Raw genomic sequence first — 23346 nt, 5'->3', positions numbered from 1 at the left:
TTCAACTTCCGATCTGTTAATCTTTCTCTTACGAAATTCCACTAATTTGCTTTCATTTCCATTTTTATATTCAAATAGGTCCCTTAGGTATTTTCATCGAAGATTCTGATTGCGTGAAGGCAATCCTGGTCAAAAGGCCAATTATTCGCGTAATCAATCCGTACGTCTCCTGAACACAATCGAGAACCGACGCATCGGTGATCAATTAATAATCTCTCTCTCTTTTAAGCTAGTATTAAAAATACGGCCACACAGGATAGCCGTAAGTACGCAATCTAGCGTTAGGTTGCATTTTGTCAGTAAGTATTACCAACCAACAGTTACAGCATCACTATTATTATTTACTACTATTTCTTATACAGAATAAGCGCCGGCCGCGGTGGTCTCGCGGTTCTAGGCGCTCAGTCCGGAACCGCGCGACTGCTACGGTCGCAGGTTCGAATCCTGCCTCGGGCATGGATGTGTGTGATGTCCTTAGGTTAGTTAGGTTTAAGTAGTTCTAAGTTCTAGGGGACTGATGACCACAGATGTTAAGTCCCATAGTGCTCAGAGCCATTTGAATCTTATACAGAATAAGCAAGTTCCTAACGCCAGAGGCTGCTCTGTCAAAAGAGCATGTAAAATTCCACTTCAAAGTTCATTTGATTTGTAACGGGAAAGAAACAGACAATGGGCGTCACTTGAAAGATAATGCGTGTAGCGTTTGTCTGGGCTGACTCCAGCTACATACTGCAAAAACGAAATTGCAAATATATTCCGAAACACCAGAGAAAAAGCGCGTGACAACTCTTAGGAGAGATACGCTGCATAATCAATCTAAAACCTTCCAGTGCGTTCAAGTCGTTTCATGATGCAGTCCTTATTCATGATTCTTAAACCGATTGCTGGGGATAATTAAATTATGATCCGTGAAAAAGTCTACCACGAGGCTTCCTCTTTCATTTCTTTATCCCCGTCCTTGTACTCCTATAATTTTTCTCTCTTTTCGTTTTCATACTACGAATTCAGTCACCCAAGACGGTAAAATTTTTGTCTCCTTGAGTGAGCTGAATCATTTCCTTTATCTCATCATGCAGTCTTTCAATCTCTTTATCACCTGCGGAGCCAGTTGGCATTTCAGCTTGTGCTTCTGTGGTGGCTATTACCTTCGTGTCTATCGTGGCAATTATAAGAGTTGTGGAGTATGTGAACATTATTGCCGAGTATCTGCAATCGTCCACGCTTGGTGTCTTCACCAATGGCACTGGCATCTTACAGCAGCATAACTCTGTGTGCCACAAGGCCAGACTCGTACTACAATGGTTTGAGGTGCATGGTGGTAAACTCACGTTAATGTTTTAACCAGCTGGTTCGCTTGGTCTGAACCCGATGTAACACATCTGGGACGCTATCGGGCGCACGCTCTGCGATATTAAGCAGGTCATAATGTTTAGACCCCCACATGAACCATGGACCTTGCCGTTGGTGGGGAGGCTTGAGTGCCTCAGCGATACAGATAGCCGTACCGTAGGTGCAACCACAACGGAGGGGTATCTGTTGAGAGGCCAGACAAACGTGTGGTTCCTGAAGAGGGGCAGCAGTCTTTTCAGTAGTTGCAGGGGCAACAGTCTGGACGATTGACTGATCTGGCCTTGTAACAATAACCAAAACGGTCTTGCTGTGGTGGTACTGCGAACGGCTGAAAGCAAGGGGAAACTACAGCCGTAATTTTTCCCGAAAGCATGCAGCTTTACTGCATGGTTAACTGATGATGGCGTCCTCTTGGGTAAAATATTCCGGAGGTAAAATAGTCCCCCATTCGGATCTCCGGGAGGGGACTACTCAGGACATCGTTATCAGGAGAAAGAAAACTGGCGTTCTACGGATCGGAGAGTGGAATGTCAGATCCCTTAATCGTGCAGGAGGGATAGAAAATTTAAAAAGGGGAATGTATAGGATAAGGTTAGATATAGTGGGAATTAGTGAAGTTCGGTGGCAGGAGGAACAAGATTTCTGTTCGGGTGACTACAGGGTTATAAATACAAAATCAAACAGGGGTAATGCAGGAGTGGGAATAATAATGAATAAAAAATAGGAGTGCGGGTAAGCTACTACAAACAGCATAGTGAACGCCTTATTGTGGCCAAGATAGACGCGGAGCCCACGCCTACAACAGTAGTACAATTTTATATGCCAACTAGCTCCACAGATGACGAAGAGATTGATGAAATGTATGATGAGATAAAAGAAATTATTCAGATAGTGAAGGGATTCGAAAAATTAATAGTGATGGGTGACTGGAATTCGATTGTAGGAAAAGGAAGAAAAGGAAAAGTAGTAGGTGAATATGGAACGGGGGTAAGAAATGAAAGAGGAAGCCGCCTGGTAGAGTTTTGCACAGAGCACAACTTAATCATAGCTAACACTTGGTTCAAGAATCATAAAAGAAGGCTGTATAGATGGAAGAGATACTCGAAGGTTTCAGATAGATTACACAATGGTAAGACAGAGATTTAGGAACCAGATTTTAAACTGTAAGACATTTCCAGGGGCAGATGTGGACTCTTACCACAATGTATTGGTTATGAACTGTAGATTAAAACTGAAGAAACTGCAAAAAGGTGGGAACTGAAGAATATGGGATCTGGATAAACTCACAGGACCAGAGGTTGTAGAGAGTTTCAGGGAGAACATTAGGGAACGATTGACAGTAATGGGGGAAAGAAAAACAGTGGAAGAAGAATGGGTAGCTTTGACGGATGAAATAGTGAAAGCAGCAGAAGATCAATTAGGTAAAAAGACGAGGGCTAGTAGAAATCCTTGGGTAACAGAAGAAATATTGAATTTAATTGATGAAAGGAGAAAATGCATTAAATGAAGCAGGCAGAAAGGAATGCAAACGTCTCAAAAATGAGACCGACAGGAAGTGCAAAATGGCTAAGCAGAGATGGCTAGAGGACAAATGTAAGGATGTAGAGGCATATCTCACTAGGGATAAGATAGATACTGCCTAAAGGAAAATTAAAGAGACTTTTGGAGAAAAGAGAACCACTTATATGAATATCAACAGCTAAGATGGAAACCCAGTTATAAGCAAAGAAGAGAAAGCGGAAAGGTGGAAGGAATATACAGGGTGTTACAAAAAGGTACGGCCAAACTTTCAGGAAACAATCCTCACACACAAATAAAGAAAAGATGTTACGTGGACATGTGTCCAGAATCGCTTAATTTCCATGTTAGAGCTCATTTTAGTTTCGTCAGTATGTACTGTACTTCCTCGATTCCATGGCCTCCACGCTCTCCTGACCCCAACCCTCTTGACTTTCATTTATGGGGGCATTTGAAAGCTCTTGTCTACGCAACCCCGATACCAAATGTAGAGACTCTTCGTGCTCGTATTGTGGACGGCTGTGATACAATACGCCATTCTCCAGGCGTGCATCAGGGATTCCATGCGACGGAGGGTGGATGCATGTATCCTCGCTAACGGAGGACATTTTGAACATTTCCTGTAACAAAGTGTTTGGAGTCACGCTGGTACGTTCTGTTGCTGTGTGTTTCCATTCCATGATTAATGTGATTTGAAGAGAAGTAATAAAATGAGCTCTAACATGGAAAGTAAGCGTTACCGGACACATGTCCACATAACATATTTTCTTTATTTGTGTGCGAGGAATGTTCCCTGAAAGTTTGGCCGTACCTTTTTGTAACACCCTGTATTGAGAGTGTGTACAAGGGTGATGTACTTGAGGACAATATTGTGGAAATGGAAGAGGATGTAGATGAAGATGAAATGGGAAATACGATACTGCGTGAAGAGTTTGACAGAGCACTGAAAGACCTAAGTTGAAACAAGGCCCCGGGAGTAGACAACGTTCCATTAGAACTACTGATAGCCTTGGGAGAGCCAGCCCTGACAAAGTTCTACCATCTAGTGAGCAAGATGTATGAGACAGGCGAAATACCCTCAGACTTCAAGAAGAATATAATAATTCCAATCCCAAAGAAAGCAGACGTTGACAGGTGTGACAATTACCGAACTATCAGTTTAATAAGCCACGGCTGCAAAATACTAACTGGAATTGTTTACAGACGAATATAACTGGTAGAAGCCAACCTCGGGGAAGATCAGTTTGAATTCCGTAGAAATGTTGGAACACGTGAGGCAATACTGACCCTACGACTTATCTTAGGAAATAGATTAAGGAAAGGCAAACCCACGTTTCTAGCATTTGTGTTCTTAGAGAAATCTTTTGACAATGTTGACTGGAATACGCACTTTCAAATTCTGAAGGTGGCAGGGGTAAAATTCAGGGAGCGAAAGGCTATTTACAATTTGTACAGAAACCAGATGACAGTTATAAGAATCGAGGGGCATGAAAGGGAAGCAGTGGTTGGCAAGGGAGTGAGGCAGGGTTGTAGCCTCTCCCCGATGTTATTCAATCTGTATATTGAGGAAGCAGTAAAGGAAACAAAAGAAAAATTCGGAGTAGGTATTAAAATCCATGGAGAAGAAATAAAAACTTTAAGGTTCGCCGATGACATTGTAATTCTGTCAGAGACAGCAAAGGACTTGGAAGAGCAGTTGAACGGAATGGATAGTGTCTTGAAAGGAGGATATAAGATGAACATCAACAAAAGGAAAACAAGGATAATGGAATGTAGTCGAATTAAGTCGGGTGATGCTGAGGGAATTAGATGAGGAAATGAGACACTTAGAGTAGTAAATGACTTTTGCTATTTGGGGAGCAAAATAACTGATGATGGTCGAAGTAGAGAGGATATAAAATGTAGACTGGCAATGGCAAGGAAAGCGTTTCTGAAGAAGAGAAATTTGTTAACATCGAGTATAGATTTATGTGTCAGGAAGTCATTTCTGAAAGTATTTGTATGGAGTGTAGCCATGTATGGAAGTGAAACATGGACGATAAATAGTTTGGACAATAAGAGAATAGAAGCTTTCGAAATGTGGTGCTACAGAAGAATGCTGAAGACTAGATGGGTAGATCACATAACTAATGAGGAGGTATTGAATAGAATTAGGGAGAAGAGAAATTTGTGGCACACCTTGACTAGAAGAAGGGATCGGTTGGTGGGACATGTTCTGAGGCATCAAGGGATTGCCAATTTAGTACTAGAGGGCAGTGTGGAGGGTAAAAATCGTAGAGGGAGACCGAGAGATGAATACACTAAGCAGATTCAGAAGGATGTAGGTTGCAGTAGGTACTGGGAGATGAAGAAGCTTGCACAGGATAGAGTAGCATGGAGAGCTGCATCAAACCAGTCTCTGGACTGAAGACCACAACAACAACAACAATATTTAGGCTGATCAGTGCATTATGTCGTATGATCTCAATATTTCTCTAATAATCATCCCTTCAAGAAATGTGCAGCATGCCGGTGGCTGAGGTGTGTCGCGTGCGGCGAGTGCCTCACCTGGCAGGAGTCCTTGCCGCCCTCGTATGCGCCTGCGCAGAGGTGTGTGTCCAGGATGGGCTGCGAGAAGAGAGGCTCGCAGCGCTGGTGCGGCCACACGGGGATTCCCACCTGCCGGAGCACCGGGCTGCCGGGCCCGCCGAACTGGATGGAACCCCAGCCTGCGCAAAAAAATAAAAGTTGTGCACTGTAGGAACGTTTGCGAGGGGAGAGTCAGGGTCTAGGGAAACAATCCTACCGCCCCGCGGTTGCCAATGATGCAGATAAATACTGCCCCACTAATTGACTTCATTGTCAGCCTTGCTGTTCGTGTTTCGTTGTTCGCATTCAATCAACAAGGGATGTTGGCCACTGGCGGACACACAATTCATAGGAATCCTATTAACATATTACAATAAAACTGTTTCATGGTGAAAATATACATTAATATTAAAATTCACGAAAATACATAAAAAATAAGTATTTTTCAAGACCATTAATTGTATTTTAATAAGTATTTAAAATGATACTGTAGTGCCCCCAGAATTTTACGAAAGTCTGGAAACACTTGTGTTCCAGCCGTTTCGAACACGCGTTATTTTAAAGCAGGGCGTATGGATGAGCATGGGATACAGCACCCATTTATTGTTTGTGCAGGAGGAACCGGAAGGGAGACAATTCGTCGGCGCTGGCAAGTGTTCAACGCGACCTGCCAAGAATAAGCAAATACGTCCCGGAAGCTCCGTGCACGGCTGCAAAGAGTAATGTAGCATTGTATTGTTAAAAAAACAAATGGAGAGACTCGAAATACTGACTGTTTATTAGACGTTGTACTGATGTTGAGAGTACGTGGACTGGACGTGGATAGTCAGCCACGATAAAAGCTTATGTATTGTGTTCAAAAATGTGTAATTAACTGATTCTGGGTGCCCGGTAATGTGTGGGCTTACGTCATAAAGTTTAGTTTTTTTTTTGTACAAAGTGGAAATAAATAAGTTCTGGTGCATTGAATGATATTCCAAGAGTAGCGTATTTTTTAAATAAGAAGAGAGAGAGCGAGAGAGTGAAAATTTCCCCTTCCTAGCAGTGAAATCTTCGGAGTAGCGTCCGGTGCTAGCAGAAGACATCGGCGCTGCAAGAAAGCAGAACCAGCATTCTTCAACAAGTAAGTCCACGAAAACGCTTAAGCTGTATGGAGAGAGCTTAACATTACACCGGGCCACCGCAATATGGCTCTGAGCACTATGGGACTTAACATCTATGGTCATCAGTCCCCTAGAACTTAGAACTAATTAAACCTAACTAACCTAAGGACATCACGCACATCCACGCCCGAGGCAGGATTCGAACCTGCGACCACCGCAATATGTTTGTACTGTTTCCAACACAGAACTCAATGTATGAAGCACAAAACACTGGGAGTGTGAACACAAAAAGAGAATTAAAGAGAACAGTAATATCATTGTTGTTATAGAACTTTAAAATAACAGTTGAGTGCTCTCTGTGAAACGTTGTGCTCTTTGAAAGCTGGTAGATTTGGCGGACCCTAAGGCAGTTTCGGGATGCTGCTTCGTGGAACCCCAAACCATTTATTGCCTAGAGTTTTCGGGATGTGCCAGATTCAAGTGTTCCGCTAAATCATTAGCTAATTTTAAAAGTTCATTTTATTTAGGGGCAAAAGTCTAAATGTTTAAGGTGTTTGATTAGCTCATCTTTCAATTGAGTAATGAAAAGTTTCTAAATCTGCGTAAGGGAGGTATCATTTGTGTACCATTCCCTCTTCCGAAAATAGCATCGTTAACCTAATGAGCTCTTACGCAGGGAAAAGTGACCTGCTGCTTCTCTGATGCTAAGGTTTCTAGCTAATATGCCATCGGTAGCTTTTTTCATTGTCTCCACATCTCATTCGATTTCAGCTGCCATTCTGACACTATTCCTCTCAATATGCACGCAATATTAATTTTCTGTCCAGGACTGGGTTAAAACGTAGAGTCTGACACAGAGGCCAATACAATAGGCTTAAAAAGACTAACTCTTATTAAAATACTGGTAAGTATTTTTAACAAAAGAACGCATCTTATTCTTAATTCATGCACATTTTAATCAATAATTTGATAGTTTCGTGAGACTTATCAGAAGGTGCTCCAAAATTCTTATAAGATAATCTGCATAGGACTAGTAATAACGCATATTCCTTTAACAACGGATTTCTTACCACTAACAGGAACAACATGAAAGGGGCGTAAGACACAACACACAAGCGCGTTTTGTTAAAAGTTTAGGACAGTCAGCTGCTGCTCTCTAGCACAACAGCCAAGCAAGGTAGACGCAATTCGACTAACAATAATGCTTTTAGAATCATAGGTTTTGCTTCAGACTATCACAGAGCACACTGGTCCGGCTGCTGAGCACACTGGTCTGGCTGCTGCGTTCCTGTCACACGAATTCTTTGCAGATGCAGACATTAGTCGCTATACTATAGCAGTTATTATTCGAACGCTTCTTAATTTATCACTAATATCTTTCCAGCCTCAACGATTCATGGGCTTACTAAAGTGTGATATGAGTATTTCCCACCTCCCTGCAGCACCGTTTATCTTGACTACACGAGATTTCTTACTTTAAAAAATGAAAATTTGCTTTCCACACAAAGTAAGCTGCAATGCAGCCGTCTCTCCTGTGTAATTCATCTCCGATCAGTTTGGCTCTGTCGTACAGGCCTAGAAAGTCGAAGCCAAAGTGTCTGGTGCAGGTCTTCTATTTTGCTCCAACTCGGAGATCCACGGTCACTGGTGGGAACAATGTTACTGATTGTGAGATTCGTCGAAATGCCCCAAGCAAGACTGGTTGTTTTTACCATCTTTGCCAACCGTTGGAAAGAACCTAGTATGACATCAGAACATGAACAGCAGATATCGTTTATTCGGATGTGGAGAATAATAATAATTTGTTGCACCCAATTCCCTCAATTCCTGCTCTCCCCTTACACTGCTTCCCTTGTGCAACGTACCTGGTCTTCCCACTAACAAGCCACTAACAGTCAAGTAGACGGGCAAGCTGCGGACAAGCCTTTTCTGCAGAGGAAACAGCATCCGTGGGAGTAGATATATTTGCGATACTCGGGTACCTCAAGTACGTTTTTCGAAATAGCTCGCCCAGTACACCTACTTTCAACACTTTATCGAGTTGTTCGACTGACGTAAAAACAACTTAACATGTGCACGAACTTTAGACAATTCATTCCAAATTAGAAAATACCATTCGCAATGGTATTCCATAACAGTTAAAGTCAAGGAACGTACATCCCAAGCTTCTAAATAAGGAGACTTACTTACATTCACTCGGAGCTAAAATAAAACGTCTACAATAGTATATAAAAATAAAAATGAAGCTAACTTCAGTTGTACAGGACGTTCGGATTGTGAATTGTTCGTCGAAAATTAATCAGCCGTCAGATCTTTGAAGATTGTAAGGATATTTGGTGTCGCACAGCTTGCAGATATTTCTCAAACACATGTTTTCCACGTGAAGTAGAGCGAAATGGAACGTCGTGTGTGTATCTATCCACATACTGTAATTGAAAAACTGATTGTGCCTGATAATCCTGATGATTAGTTTCATCAGAAACTGGTAGAAACAGTAAATTTCATAGCAGCCAGCTGTGGCATAATATAATTTTCGATTACAAAAATTTATAGTGCCAATCACATAAATAAATACTGGATTTGACAGAAAATGGTTTTACAAAGCGATATACCACTATAGTGACCATTAGAATACAGAAATATAGGTCACAAGTATCGATTTAGTACGAAATACATTACACTCTGAACTCATAAACTATCAAAATTTCTCGAAAAATTTCGAGTCTCGATTAATAAAAAAAAATAGAATACTCTTAAGACAGTGACTCTACATCAGTGGTCATCAAATTGCAGCCCGCGGGCAACATGCGGCCCAAATCAAGCGTTGTTTCTCAGCCGTATTTTATAGTACAGGTAGTGTGCTTCTAGCAACTAACAGTAGAATATAACAACGTCAACTAACGTTGAGAGCTTCTGAGGAGTGTATTTTTCTTGGTCAGCAACAAACAAAAATACTTGCAGAGACAGTAATAGTCTAAGAGGTCCTTAATTTTAATTGATGTTGATGAAATGGGATCACATTTGAGGAAGTGGAGAAAATGGTCAATATATTACAGTGCAATAAAGCGGATGGGGTGGATGAAATTAAGTCGGAACTCATCAAATACAGATCTTAAATGGCTACACAGGATAACTGAAATGACGTGGGTGTCGGGACAGGTTCCATCAGACTGGACGAAAGCAGTAATCACACCAATCTTTAAACATGGAAACAGAAAATATTGTAACAACTACCGAGGTATCTCTTTAATCAGCGTTGTGGGTAAAATCTTCTCAGGTATTGTTGAAAGGAAAGTGCGAGTATTAGTTGAAGACAAACTGGATGAAAATCAGTGTGGGTTTAGGCCTCTTAGAGGTTGTCAGGACCAGGTCTTTAGCTTACGGCAAATAATAGAGAAGTGTTACGAGTGGAACAGGGAATTGTATCTATGCTTTATAGATCTAGAAAAGGCATATGACCGGGTTCCTAGAAGGAAGTTATTGTCTGTTCTACGAGATTATGGAATAGGAGGCAAACTTTTGCAAGCAATTAAAGGTCTTTACATAGATAGTCAGGCAGCAGTTGGAGTTGACGGTAAATTGAGTTCATGGTTCAGAGTAGTTTCAGGGGTAAAACAAGGCTGCAACCTGTCTCCACTGTCGTTCATATTATTTATGTTGAAAACAAATAACTGGCTGGGTGAGATTAAGATATGTGAACACAAAATAAGCAGTCTCGCATATGCAGATGATTTAGTTGTGATGGCAGATTCGATTGAAAGTTTGCAAAGTAATATTTCACAGCTAGATCAGAAATGTAAGGACTATGGTATGAAGATTAACATCTCCAAAACGAAAGTAATGTCAGTGGGAAAGAGATATAAACGGATTGAGTGCCAAATAGGAGGAACAAAGTTAGAACAGGTGGACGGTTTGAAGTACTTAGGATGCATATTCTCACAGGATGGCAGCATAGTGAAAGAACTGGAAGCGAGGTGTAGCAAAGCTAATGCAGTGAGCGCTCAGCTACGATCTACTCTCTTCTGCAAGAAGGAAGTCAGTACCAAGACTAAGCTATCTGTGCACCGTTCAATCTTTCGACCAACTTTGTTGTATGGGAGCGAAAGCTAGGTGGATTCAGATTACCTTATCAATAAGGTTGAGGTTACGGATATGAAAGTAGCTAGGGTGATTGCAGGTACTAGTAGATGGGAACAATGGCAGGAGGGTGTCCACAATGAGGAAATCAAAGAAAAACTGGGAATGAACTCTATAGATGTAGCAGTCAGGGCAAACAGGCTTAGATGGTGGGGTCATATTACACGCATGGGAGAAGCAAGGTTACCCAAGAGACTCATGGGTTCAGCAGTAGAGGGTAGGAGGAGTCGGGGTAGACCAAGGAGAAGATACCTCGATTCGGTTAAGAATGATTTTAAAGTAATAGGCTTAACATCAGAAGAGGCATCAAGGTTAGCACTGAATAGGGGATCATGGAGGAATTTTATAAGGGGGACTATGCTCCAGACTGAACGCTGGAATGTATAATCAGTGTTAAATGATGATGATGATGATGATGATTATGAACTGGGCCGTGAGCTGAATGAAGTTTGCCGTTCACCTCAGGGACAATGTGATACGTAGCGTGGCCACAGCGGAACTGACAGAAATAAGGGAGGAAATATCTCTTTTTTTTGTCTTATAATGCTGACTACTCATCAGCGTGCGCAACTAGCGCCGGTCAGCCACTGTGATACAAACGTAAAAGGAAAGTAGCATGAATTCGTGAATGCTTATTGTAGAGAAAGTCATCTTGAAATGTGGTAAACTTTTTAGTAAATTATATGAAATCAAATTAATGCTATTATAATACAACATGATGAGTAAAAGAAAAATGACATTCAAATCAAAGCATTTGTTAATTAATATAACATATAAATTTATGTAGGTTACCAATTAGTAAGCCGGCCACTGTGGCCGAGCGGTTCTAGGCGCTTCAGTCAGGAACCGCTGAACTGCTGCGGTCGCAGGTTCGAATCCTGCCTCGGGCATGGATGTGTCTGATGTCCTTAGGTTATTTACATTTAAGTAGTTCTAGGGGACTGATGACCTCCTATGTTAAGTCCCATAGTGCTCAGAGCCATTTGAACCATTTGCACCAATTAGTAGTGAGATCAGTAGGGGAACGTGTGGGATTTGCATCAGACAGGAGTCTGAAGGTCAAAGGTCAAAGAAAAAATCTCGTTTTGTATTACTCGAAATATGGGAGAGAGTGGCACAGATATGGTACACTGAATGGGGTGGCAGGCATTAAAACAAATGCGTTTTTTGTTGCGGCAGTACCTCCTCATGAAATTTCAGTCACCAGATTTCTCCTCAGAGCGCAAAATATTTTGTAGGCCCTCACCTACATAATAAAATAAAATAAATCAGAGCTCGCACGGAAATACCTACGTGTTCGCTTTTCACGCGAGCTTTCAAGATTGGAACGGTGAAGGGATATCTTCAAGGCGTTTCGATGAACCGCTTGCCAGGTACTTAATTGTGAATTGCAGAGTAATCATGTTGATGTGGCTGTAAAGTGGCCAGAAAGGCAAAAACGGCCATTGCATATTTTTTTGTCATCAACAGCGCTGCTGCTTGCCGTGAAGTTCTCAGACTATTTCTAAAACACAATGCTATTGTTCTCAATGAACTCACAGAGAAAGCGTGTTCCGTTAGTTTTTTAGTAAAAAATGTTTTGTTGTTGGGTCGATTGGTGTAGGATAAGATACCTACACTGAAAAGCCAAAGAAACTGGCACACCTGACTAATATCGTGTAGGACCCGCGCGAGCATGTAGAAACGTTGCAACACGATGTAGCATGCACTCGACTAATGTCTGAAGTAGTACTAAAGGGGACTGACACCATGAATCCTGCAAGCTGTCCATAAATCCGTAAGAGTACGACGGGGTGGAGATCACTTCTGAACAGAACATTCGAGGCATCCCAGATATGCTCAATAACGTTAATGTCTGGGGAGTTTGGTGACCATCGGAAGTGTTTAAACTCAGAAGAGTGTTCCTGGAGCCACTCTCTAGCAATTCTGCACGTGTGAGGCGTCGCATTGTCCTGCTGAAATTGCCCAAGTCCTTCTGAATCACAATGGACATAAATGGATGCAGGTGATCAGACAGGGTGCTTTCGTACGTGTCACCTGTCAGAGTCGTAGCCAGAAGTATCAGGGGTCCCATATCATCCCAGCTGCACACGCCCCACACCATTACAGAGTCTCCACGAGCTTGAACAATCCCCTGCTCCATGCAGGGTCCATGGATTCATGCGGTTGTCTCCATACCCTTACAGGTCGATCCATTCGACATATTTGAAACGAGACTTGTCCGATCAGACAACAAGTCATCAACATCCCAATGTCGGTGCTGACGGACCCATACGAGGCGTAAAGCATTGTGTAGAAAAGTCATCAGGCGTACACGAGTGAGCCTACGGCTCCGAAAGCGCATATCGATGGTGTTCCGTTGAATAGTTCGCAAGCTGACAATTGTTGATGGTCCAACACTGAAATCTGCAGCAGTTTGTGGAAGAGTTGGACTTCTGTCACGTTGAACGATTCTCTTAGAGTCGTCGTTGGTCTCGTTCTTGCACGATCTTTTTCGGTCGCAGCGATGTCGATTTGATGTTTTTCCGGGTTTCTGATATTCACGGGACATCGTGAAATGGTCGTACGGGAAAATTCCCACTTCATCGTTACCTCTTGGATGCTGTGTCCCATCGTTCGTGCGCCGACTATAACACCACTTTCAAACTCACTTAAATCTTGATAACCTGCCATTTTAGCAGCAGTAACAGATCTAAAAACTGCGCTAGACACTTGTTGTCTTATGGGCGGTTGCCGACCGCAGCGCCGTATTCTGCCTGTTTACATATCTCTGTATCTGAATAAGCTTGCGTATACCAGTTTCTTTCGTACTTCAGTTTATATTATTCTTGTTAAAAGAAATTGGCGGTAAGGTATTATGTGACCAAACTGCTGAGGTCATCGGTCCCTAAGCTTAAACAGTACTTAACCAAATTTAAACTAACTTACGCTAAGGACAACACACACCCATGCCCGAGGGAGGACTCGAACCTCCGACGGGGGGAGCTGCCCCGACCGTGACAAGACACCCTTAGACCGCGCGGCTAATCCGGCTATTCTTGTTATCTCACTTGTCTGAAGGGTAATAATTTTTTACGATATAAATGTTTAAACAACTTCTTTTTTCAGTTTGATAGTTCCTTCTGTGCATCAGTAATGCCAACATGGCGCCCATTCAGGAAAAGAGGACACACTACTGGTCAGGAAAAGTGGCCAAAGTGTTTACCCCAGTAAAAGTTAGTTACTTCTAAAAAACACGCATAATGCAAGATATAAAATTGAGTTCTAAATCCTTTCTATTCAGAGCTACCATCCGCTACTCTATCCCTTTGTGACAATTTTGAATTAATTAAGCTGTATTATTTGAAACCGTCTCTTTTCTATTATACGAATACAAAAGTCCGATTGAAAATTGTCTGTTTCAGCCGTTCGGTATTCTTTCACGTGCTAGGGTGTACAGATGCTGAGATAATGCGCCTGGAAATTAGAAAAACAAACATGGGATTCTGTTTCGATTGCACTGACCACAGTACGCACTTGGATATGGAAAATTGGCCACTATGTAAGCCTTCAGAAAAATGCACATTTAAGCCTCTATCAGTAACAATGGTTTGGTGACAATAGAACTTCTCTTCGAGTGGTCACTTGCCCCCTTCCCTTATCCGCTTCCTCCAATGCTATGCGAGGAGTCGCCATAGATTGTCAATATTGGCTCTTAAGCAAGAAAGTTTGCTTTCCACTGCTCTACATAGTCTTCCTCAACCTGAGAACAGCGCACAGAACGTTCATACAACCATGTGAAACTGCCTTCTCTGAGATGTTTTTCATCTCTTGCGTCACATTGGCTTGAATGTCGGTTATTTTGGAAAAGCGTTGACCCTTTATGGGAGGTAGGTTCATTTTGATAACACCCAATCCTAGTCACCCGTGAAGATTTTTTCCAGAACAAAATTGTCCGCGTTTTGCATGTCAATCAACGCGTGACAGTTGTTGTTTTTGTTCGGGAGAAAGATGCGTGGTATAAAAGATCATACACTTTTCTATGCTTTAAAAATTTCTGAAGAATATCTCGAAAATTTGATTTAGAGATGTTACTCCATTTTGATTTCTGACGCAACGTTGACACACTACGACCGCAAGCCGACTACGGCCTGCTCACAACCGACTGGTCGAAAAACACCTGTTATTTGAAATTGTTGGTTCAAGTTGCCGCCGTAGTTACTGCGCTGATGTCGCTTACACGTCAGGAATAAAATCAGTCTCGATACGTTTTGGACGGACGGTATATATATAATCACAGACCGGCTAGGGAGAAATGGTTATGTGACAGAAGATACTACAATCAAAATTGATAGGATGATGTAATCTAAGATAGCACGGCCTTCAACTAACGGCAAAGTATCCAGAGAAGCTGGAGTGTTCCATCAGTGATTCACTGAAACATCTACTACATGCACTAATGTCAATGTTTTATATGAATAGAAATAATGGGGAAACAAACATTGTAATAACCATAGAGAGAGAGAGAGAGAGAGAGAAGAGATGCGCATCTGCCTCACCAGTGACGTAGGCTGTCCTGTTGACGAAGCCCTCGTCGATGGCCGGCAGACAGACGGGCATGACGTAGGAGTTGAAGGCAGCTCTGCGGCGCAGGCGCAGAACCGCGACGTCGTTCTCGTAGGTGGAGCGGTCGTAGCGCGGGTGCATCGTGGCCTCTACGACGCGGAGGTCGACGGCACGGGTCTCGTCGCGCCGGTCCAGGTCGTACTCTCCCAAGCGTACTGTGATGTCGGTCAGTTTATGCCTACGAAAACAGAAACAACCATTACTTTCTCTCTTTCTGGCATTTTCAATTTGTTCAGACTTCAGTGAAGAATATGTTCGTTCTGGAATCTTTAGCCGTCGTTGGTTTAACGAGTTTTCTCGAGTTTCACCAAGAAAAGTGGCTAGTATTGTCAGCGATTCACCCTCCACTGCTGGTGGCGATCTGGACTTAAGCCTGTGTCCGTAGATTAAATTCGGTGATTCAGCTGCCCATACCACTGAGTTTTATGAAACCTGCAACACCTTCAAAAAACCACCCGCAAGCTCTTCAAGTTCCCTCGCTCCCAAAGTGCAAACTATTGGTCCTACAGAAAAAATAAACAGGATCTTTTCGTAGGAAATTTAATGTCGTTAGAGTTTGTACAGGGATACGTTTTCGCCGAATGCCACGGTTTTCGATATATTCAAGAAAAACGCATTTGAAGGTCACACTTGGATGTTTTTCTTGAATAATTAGAAAACTATGTCCTCTACCGAAAATGTATCCGAGTACAAAATGTAGCTACGTTGTATTTCCTACAGAAAGATCCTATTCTTTTTTTCTGTAGGACTAAAAGTTTGCACTTAGCGGGCGAGAGGATATGAAAATTTTGTGTGTGGTATTTGAAGGCATTGCAGGTTGCATACAACCCATCGGTAGCGGCAGCTGAATCACCCTGTGTGTACCCTCTGCGCCAACATCTGAGGGCTGGTCATTACCATTGTGGTTCTCCCCTTGCTACCTGTAACGGTCGTTCGTTGCAGCCTGACAATTCAGGATCCGTTTACCTTGAGACTTGCTTCCTTCTTGTTGAAACTAATGTCATTTTTGTGAATTTCAATGGCATCCATGAACAAACGGGCATGGAAGCACTTCTCCACATCGAGAACCTGCGTATCGGTGAATTTCAACATGTGGCTAGAGTTGCATTGCGCGTTTGCGCCACGGCCGACTCCTCCACTTTCAGAATACAATAGCGTTTATCCTGAGGTGACGGAAATCATGTGGTAGCAATAAGCACACATACAGATGGCGATAGCATCACGTACATAAGGTATAGGTAATCTGTGCATTGCGGGGCTGCCATTTGTACTTACGTGATTCATATGAAAAATGTTTCCGACGTGGTTATGGCCGCACATCGGGAATTAACAAACTTTGAAGACGGAATGGTAGTTGGAGCTAGACGCATGGGACACCCCATTCCGTAAATCGTTAGAAAAGTTAGTATTCCGAGATCTCCAGTGTCAAGAGCGTGCCGAGAACCAAGATTACCAAATTCCAGGATTACCTCTCAACAGGGACAACGCAGTGGCCAACGACCTTCATTTAACGACCGAGAGCAGCGGTGTTTGTGCGGAGTTGTCAGTGCTGACAGACAATCAACACTGCGTGAAATAACCACAGAAGTCAAGGCGTGACGTACGACGGACGTATCCATGCTGCAAAATTTGGCGTTAATGGGCTGTGACAGCAGACGACCGATTTCAGAGCCTTTGCTAACATCACGACATCGCCTGTAACGCCTCTCCTAGGCTCATGACCGTATCGATTAGACCATAGACGACTAGAAAAATGTGGCCTGGTCAGATGAATCACGATTTCAGGTGGTAAGAGCCGATGGTAAGGTTCGAGTGTGGCAAAGATCCCACGAAGCCATGAACCAAAGTTGTCAACAAGCCACTGTGCAAGCTGGTGGTAGCTCCGTAATGGCGTCGGTTGTGTTTACAAGGAATGGACTGGGTCCTCTTGCCCAACTAAACTGATCATCGACCCAAAATTGTTATTTTATGCTACTTGGAGACCATTTGCAGCCATTCATTGATTTTATGTTCCCAAACATGTCACCAGGCCACAATTGTTAGCGACTGGTTTGAAGAACATTCTGAACAGTTCGAGCGAACGGTTTGGCCACCCAGTCCGCCCTAAATTAATCCCATTGAACTCTTATGGGACGCAAAATCTGCACCGGCAACACCTTCGCTATTATGGACGGGTATGGATGGAGAATGGCTCAGTATTTCTGCAGCGTACTTCCAACTACTTGCTGAGCCCATGCCACATCTAGATGCTGCACTATGCCAAGCAAAAGAAGGTCCTACAGGATATTAGGAGGTATTCCATGACTTTTGTCATTCCAGTGTGCGTTCGATGATTCTGGTGTTGGTGGATAATTTGGTCATTACAACATATACTTTTCCACATGTTCACGTTGTGCGGTATATACATGACACTGCGAGTGGATTTCATTGTTCTTTTAAGATCTGTGTTACTCTCTGATCTTCTTTGTTGATTCATAAATGGTCTCTATTCACTGCAATGACATTTCTTTTTAAATCTCTGAGGCATTACAATACATTGTGATGCAAAATTTAATTTTTATCTACTGTTGTCATAGACTTTTCATTTTAGCTCCCAGTGATTCTTGGTGAGAATCTTGGAATTTATGTTCTTTGATTGGAGTGGAACATCATTGTGATTGATGTTTTATGATTCTGAATGAGTTGTCTGAAATTCGTGCACAGCTGAAGTTATTTTAAAATCAGTCGAACAACTCGAAATTGTTAAAAGTTAGTGTGTAGGTCGAACTGTCCCAAGAAATGTGCTTGAGATACCCAAGTATCGCCAAGTATCTAGCTGGCGTCAATAACGTATTAATCATACGTCTTTTCTGCTTCGGGTGGTGATTGAAACTTTGTGGAGACAACTTCCCTGTATGTTGGTTTTCAGTTCACACTGTCGGGAGAATACCGTATGACGTGAACATGCACTGAAGTCTGTGTTGAAATGATCGACCGATCCATCAGCACGAGGAACATTGAACATAAGCGGTATTGCAGGTTGAGCAGTGGTATGTGAGGCCGACCACAAGATGAAGTCTACCGATACGCGGGTTCTCATTGTGGAGAATAGATGCTAAGTCTGTTTCTTCAGAGAGCAATAGAAATTCCAAAACGTGACCACAGTTTCAACAAGAACGAAGAAATCCTCAAGCTAGATTCCTACGCTCCAGTGAACTGAGTGACAATGGAGAAAAAATAAGACAGATGCATTATCCAATTGATAGCCACTGTTTCGTGTAGGGGTATCCACTTTAATTTGAAATTTCCAGAGGATCCAATCTGTCTTGAACAATACACTGCAAACATGGATGATTGATTGTTCTGTCAGTAAACTAATTTGTATAAATCTACACACCCCATTACTAATGTATTTGGATTGTTTCACTGGACAACATATCTGAAAATGACCATTGCTGACAGAAAAAGGTACCCTACGGATACTTTCATTTGCAGTAATGGACTGACGGCTATATGAACAATTTATTTGCATCCTGTATCAGTTTGTTCACAGAAGCAATGTCACACGTCATAATATTAGCAATGCGTAGAAGCACTGTTCTTATTATGCCATTTTTTGCTTGTTTCCCTTTGCAGTGGACACACCTGATAGTAAGTTGAGGCCGCAATAGATTGTAATGGCCTGGAACACACATTATTGTGGGATCGACGACAAACTGCCTTTTTCGGAGATGATCATTTCAGTATTACTGTGCTGACTTGAAACACGTAAGATTGCTAAGGAAGAAGACAACTCCCAAAGTCCATTATCCACTATTTATATAATAATGGAATGTTATATACACACATCAAAAAAAGTTTTGCATCACACCGATTCCCAGAACTCCTGAAGACAGACGTTGGCTGTGGATATTGTATCATAGACACAGTCCCTTTGACTGTTCAGAGATGTCACTAACCCCGCCCAAAGATGTAAACAACCACGCATGAGCAGCGCCTATTAGACGGAGGGGCTCCGACAGCCGATGAGTTCCAGTTATTCCACCAGGAAGGAGGCACACGGTTCGTGTTGTCTGTAGTTCAACAAGGCCTAGACGGTCAATACCGCGGTTCGATCGCGTCCGCATTGTTACTTTGTGCCAGGAAAGGCTCTCAACAAGGAAAGTGTTCAGTCGTCTCGGAGTGAACCAAAGCGATGTTGTGTACCCTTGATGACTGCACGACACAAAGCTTTACGCCTCGCCTGGGCCTGTCAACACCGACTTTGGACTGTTAATGTCTGGAAACATGTTGCCTGGTCGGACAAGTCTCGTTTAAATTTATCGAGCGGATGGAGACAACCTCATGAATCCATGGACCCTGCCTATCAGCAGGGGACTGTTAAACTTGCTGGAGGCTCTGTAATGATGTGGGGCATGTGTAGTTGGAGTGATATGGGACCCCTGGTACGTCTAGATACTACTCTGACAGGTGACACGTACGTAAGCATCTTCTCTGATATCTGCATCCATTCATGTCCATTCTGCATTCCGACGGACTTGGGCAGTTCCAGCAGGACAATGCGACAACACCCACACGTACAGAATTGCTAGAGAGTGGCTCCAGGAACACTCTTCCGAGTTTAAACATTTTGGCTGGCTACCAAACTTCCCCGGCATTAACATTATTGAGCATGTCTCGGATGCCTTGCAAAGTGCTGTTTGCAAGAGATCTCCACCCCTCGTACTTTTATGATTTGTGGACAACCCTGCAGGATTCATAGTGTCAGTTCCCCCCAGCACTATTTCAGACATTAGTCAAGTCCATGCCACATCGTGCTGCCTGAGTTATGCGTGCTCTTGGGGCGTTCCTACACGATGTTAGGCAGGTGTACGAGTTTCTTTGGCTTTTCAGTTTAGATACAATTCAGTTTTCTAAAGCATGTGACGTCTTGCCTCTGCGTGGGATTAAACGGTAACAAAATTTTAATTAATTCAGTAGCGAGTTCGGATGTGAATCGGGCCTTCATAGAAGCTTTAAACCCTCCCTCCCCCTCTGCATCTAGCACGCAGCGATATATTTCTGCAAGAAATTCATTCGACCATGAAAAACTAGCACAGAATATTTTAATAAGTGTGACTTTTCTGGGCAAGAAAATTTATATTTCATTGGACTGTTCTTTTCCTACTTATTGCTGTGAACGTCAGTTACTGAGTTGGTTAGAATTTATTTCTTCTACTATTTACGACAGAAGGAAAGATAAAATGAAAGAGATACAAGAGAATTAAAGAAATGTACTGTATCTGTTGGTATGTTAGAATAATTTCTACCAAGTAAGACTGATTCGATGTTGTGAGTGCTAGTAACCTGCGTTTTGCTGTTTGATGCATGTGCAAACGTAGTTTCGCGCACATGTGAGTTGTGATTTGAGAGACGAAAAGCTGCTATTCGATTGAGACCTTACTATACAGTTCTGTTTCTAACATGAAATTCGTAATATTCTTCACACTCTAAGCCTCAGTTGCTAGCAGTGATGAGGAAGAAATTGGTGTTCAGCTGTTCATATCAATAGAGATTCTCAATAAATGCTTAGTAGACGTTATGGACACCATAGTAAAGTGTAAGTGCAACCTCGGCGTCCAGCTGACCGGCGACAGCTTTCACCCGGACTGCTTTGTCGTCTGGGGGCCAACTGAGCATCAAGCTATACAGATATACACCAGCCGCTAAGGCGTCTCATGTGGTTATGGCTCAAATGGTTCAAATGGCTCTGAGCACTATCGGACTCAACTTCTGAGGTCATCAGTCCCCTAGAACTTAGAACTACTGAAACCTAACTAACCTAAGGACATCACACACATCCATGCCCGGGGCAGGATTCGAACCTGCGACCGTAGCGGTCACGCGGTTCCAAACTGAAGCGCTTAGAACCGCACGGCCACACCGGCCGCCCCATGTGGTTATGAGAGCAAAGAAATTTGGATAGTCCGATTTCATGAATGTTGAAGTTAATTACCTGCGATCGGAGGACACATCAGGTTTGCAGGATGCTGTGACAGCCAGGTGAGCCGGCCGGAGTGGCCGAGCGATTCTAGGCGCTTCAGTCTGGAACCGCGCGACCGCTACGGTCGCAGGTTCGAATCCTGCCTCGGGCATGGATGTGTGTTAGTTTAGTTTAGTTAGTTTAGTTTAGTTAGTTTAGTGTTAGGTTAGTTAGGCTTAAGTAGTTCTAAGTTCTAGGGGACTGATGACTTTATATGTTAAGTCCCATAGTGCTTAGAGCCATTTGAACAGCCAGGTGAGTTATTGATGATAGCCTTCGAGTATTGTGCCATGGAGTTTTCAAGTCATGTTTTGGAATGGGGAACATTTGCCGTTATGAGTATGCCATCACTCGCTGTCCTTTTCCTTTTGTAATTCTCTAGAAAATTAAAATACGAGAAGCTGACCAAGACAATGAGGAAGAGAGGAGCGAAGGAGTAGTTGCTCCACGGCATTTCTTTGCAGTTAGGGAGAACTTTTGAAAACGAAATTAATTTGTAAGTATATAAAAACATCTAAAGTAATAGAATATTCCGTGTTATTTTGCCGTGATTCGATGGACTTGACACTGAAACCAATAGTTTCGTTCCCATCTGCCAAGGATATTTTCAAGGGGGATCGTAGTTTCTTTGAGTGTCCGATTAATACCCTGGCTCGCTACTGACTGCAGCAAAATTCCGCTTACGTGTGCTCCCGCGCAGTGGTGTGACGTCACATGCTTTGAATACCCGGGTGCAACTGGCTGTTGACGGTTACCGTACTGAGCTGTTGATATCACCCAATGGTGGAAGACTGGTACACATCTTATTCAGCACCGGGATCCAGATGTCACTCAATTTCACGCCCTCCTACTTCCCTCTGAAATTCCTGGGGTGTTTTGTAATCTCTATGGCCTCTCTGTACAGCTTTTGATGGTATCCGCTTGAGGCTGCCAGTACTTGAGTCTTACCAGAAACAGTCAGGAGGTCTCTTGGTTGCAAAGTATGTTCCGCAACATCTGCTCTGTCAGTCTCTCCCCTTCTGCAGTTGCCCTTGTGCTCTTCTAGTAATTTTTTGTCACTTCTTTTCCTTCTGGTTCTTGGTTTTTTTGGGTTTTAATGTGCAATCATCCGACATGGCGTAATAGCCCGGAATATTTTATTAATTGTGACAATTCCCGCTGTGAAAGTTTACGTTTTACAAAAATGTCTAGTTCTTAAGAGTTCAAATACCTGCCCAAGCATCCTAATTTTTAATATCTTTCGGGAATGTACCACAGTCATTCAAAATTTCTAAAAATGACAATGTGATCGCCTGTAATTATCTTTTAGTTTCCAATATTCGCCAAATTTCGGCATCAATACACTTGTCACGCTGTAGCTGCAAGGAACGGACTGTAAATTTTTCACAACATTGACAAGAAACGGCAGAATTAAAGGCCGTCACTGATTATTAGTACAATGAATAAGTAAACATTTTTTTGACATGCCTGAGGACAGGATATCATCCTGACGTAAGTCATGCTTTCTTACCATACGTCGGTGACTCGGTTGTTTCGTGACTTGTCCTCACACGCATCGAGTAAGTTTTCACCTCTTCATTGTACTAACAAGCCGTCATTGCTTGCAATTCTGTCATTTTGTCTACATCTGCACCCATACTCCGCAAACCGCTTCACGCTGCGTCGTGGCGTGTTCTTTGAGCGCCACTGTCACTTTCTCCTTCTCCTGTTCCAGTCGCGAATGGTTCGCGGGTAGAATGATTACTGGTAAGCCTCTTTGTGGGCTCGAGTTTCTCTCATTTTACCTTCATGGTCTTTTCGCAAGATATACGTACGGGGAAGCAGTACACTGGTTGACTTTTCCAGGAAATACACTCCCCTAACTTTAAGGATAAACCACACTGTGATTCAGCAAGTCTCCCTTGCAGCGTCGGCCATTGACGTTGGCTGACCACTTACCTGACGCTTTCGTGCTTCCTAACTGAAGCTGGAACGAAACGCGCTGCTGTTGTTTGAATCTTCTTTACTTCGTCTATCAATCCTATATGGTGCGGATCACAGACTGAGCCGTCTGCAGGTCTTCTT

At 42.8% G+C, this 23346-nt stretch overlaps 1 protein-coding gene across 1 annotated transcript in view; it reads right to left on the bottom strand.

Moving 5' to 3' along the window:
* LOC126091344 (proclotting enzyme-like) overlaps positions 1-23346 on the bottom strand; it is a 91242-nt gene that overhangs the window by 21987 nt on the left and 45909 nt on the right. Inside the window, exons 6-7 of the mRNA XM_049907058.1 lie at positions 15215-15459; positions 5416-5576 (exon numbers count right to left, since the gene is read on the bottom strand). Of these exons, the coding sequence (XP_049763015.1) occupies positions 5416-5576; positions 15215-15459 (406 nt within the window). The remainder of the gene's footprint in view (positions 1-5415; positions 5577-15214; positions 15460-23346) is intronic.

Source organism: Schistocerca cancellata, chromosome 1 (assembly GCF_023864275.1).
Source record: "Schistocerca cancellata isolate TAMUIC-IGC-003103 chromosome 1, iqSchCanc2.1, whole genome shotgun sequence".
NCBI lineage: Eukaryota > Metazoa > Arthropoda > Insecta > Orthoptera > Acrididae > Schistocerca > Schistocerca cancellata.
Note: the sequence above shows the minus strand (reverse complement) of the source record. Positions and strands in the feature narration are given on the sequence as shown.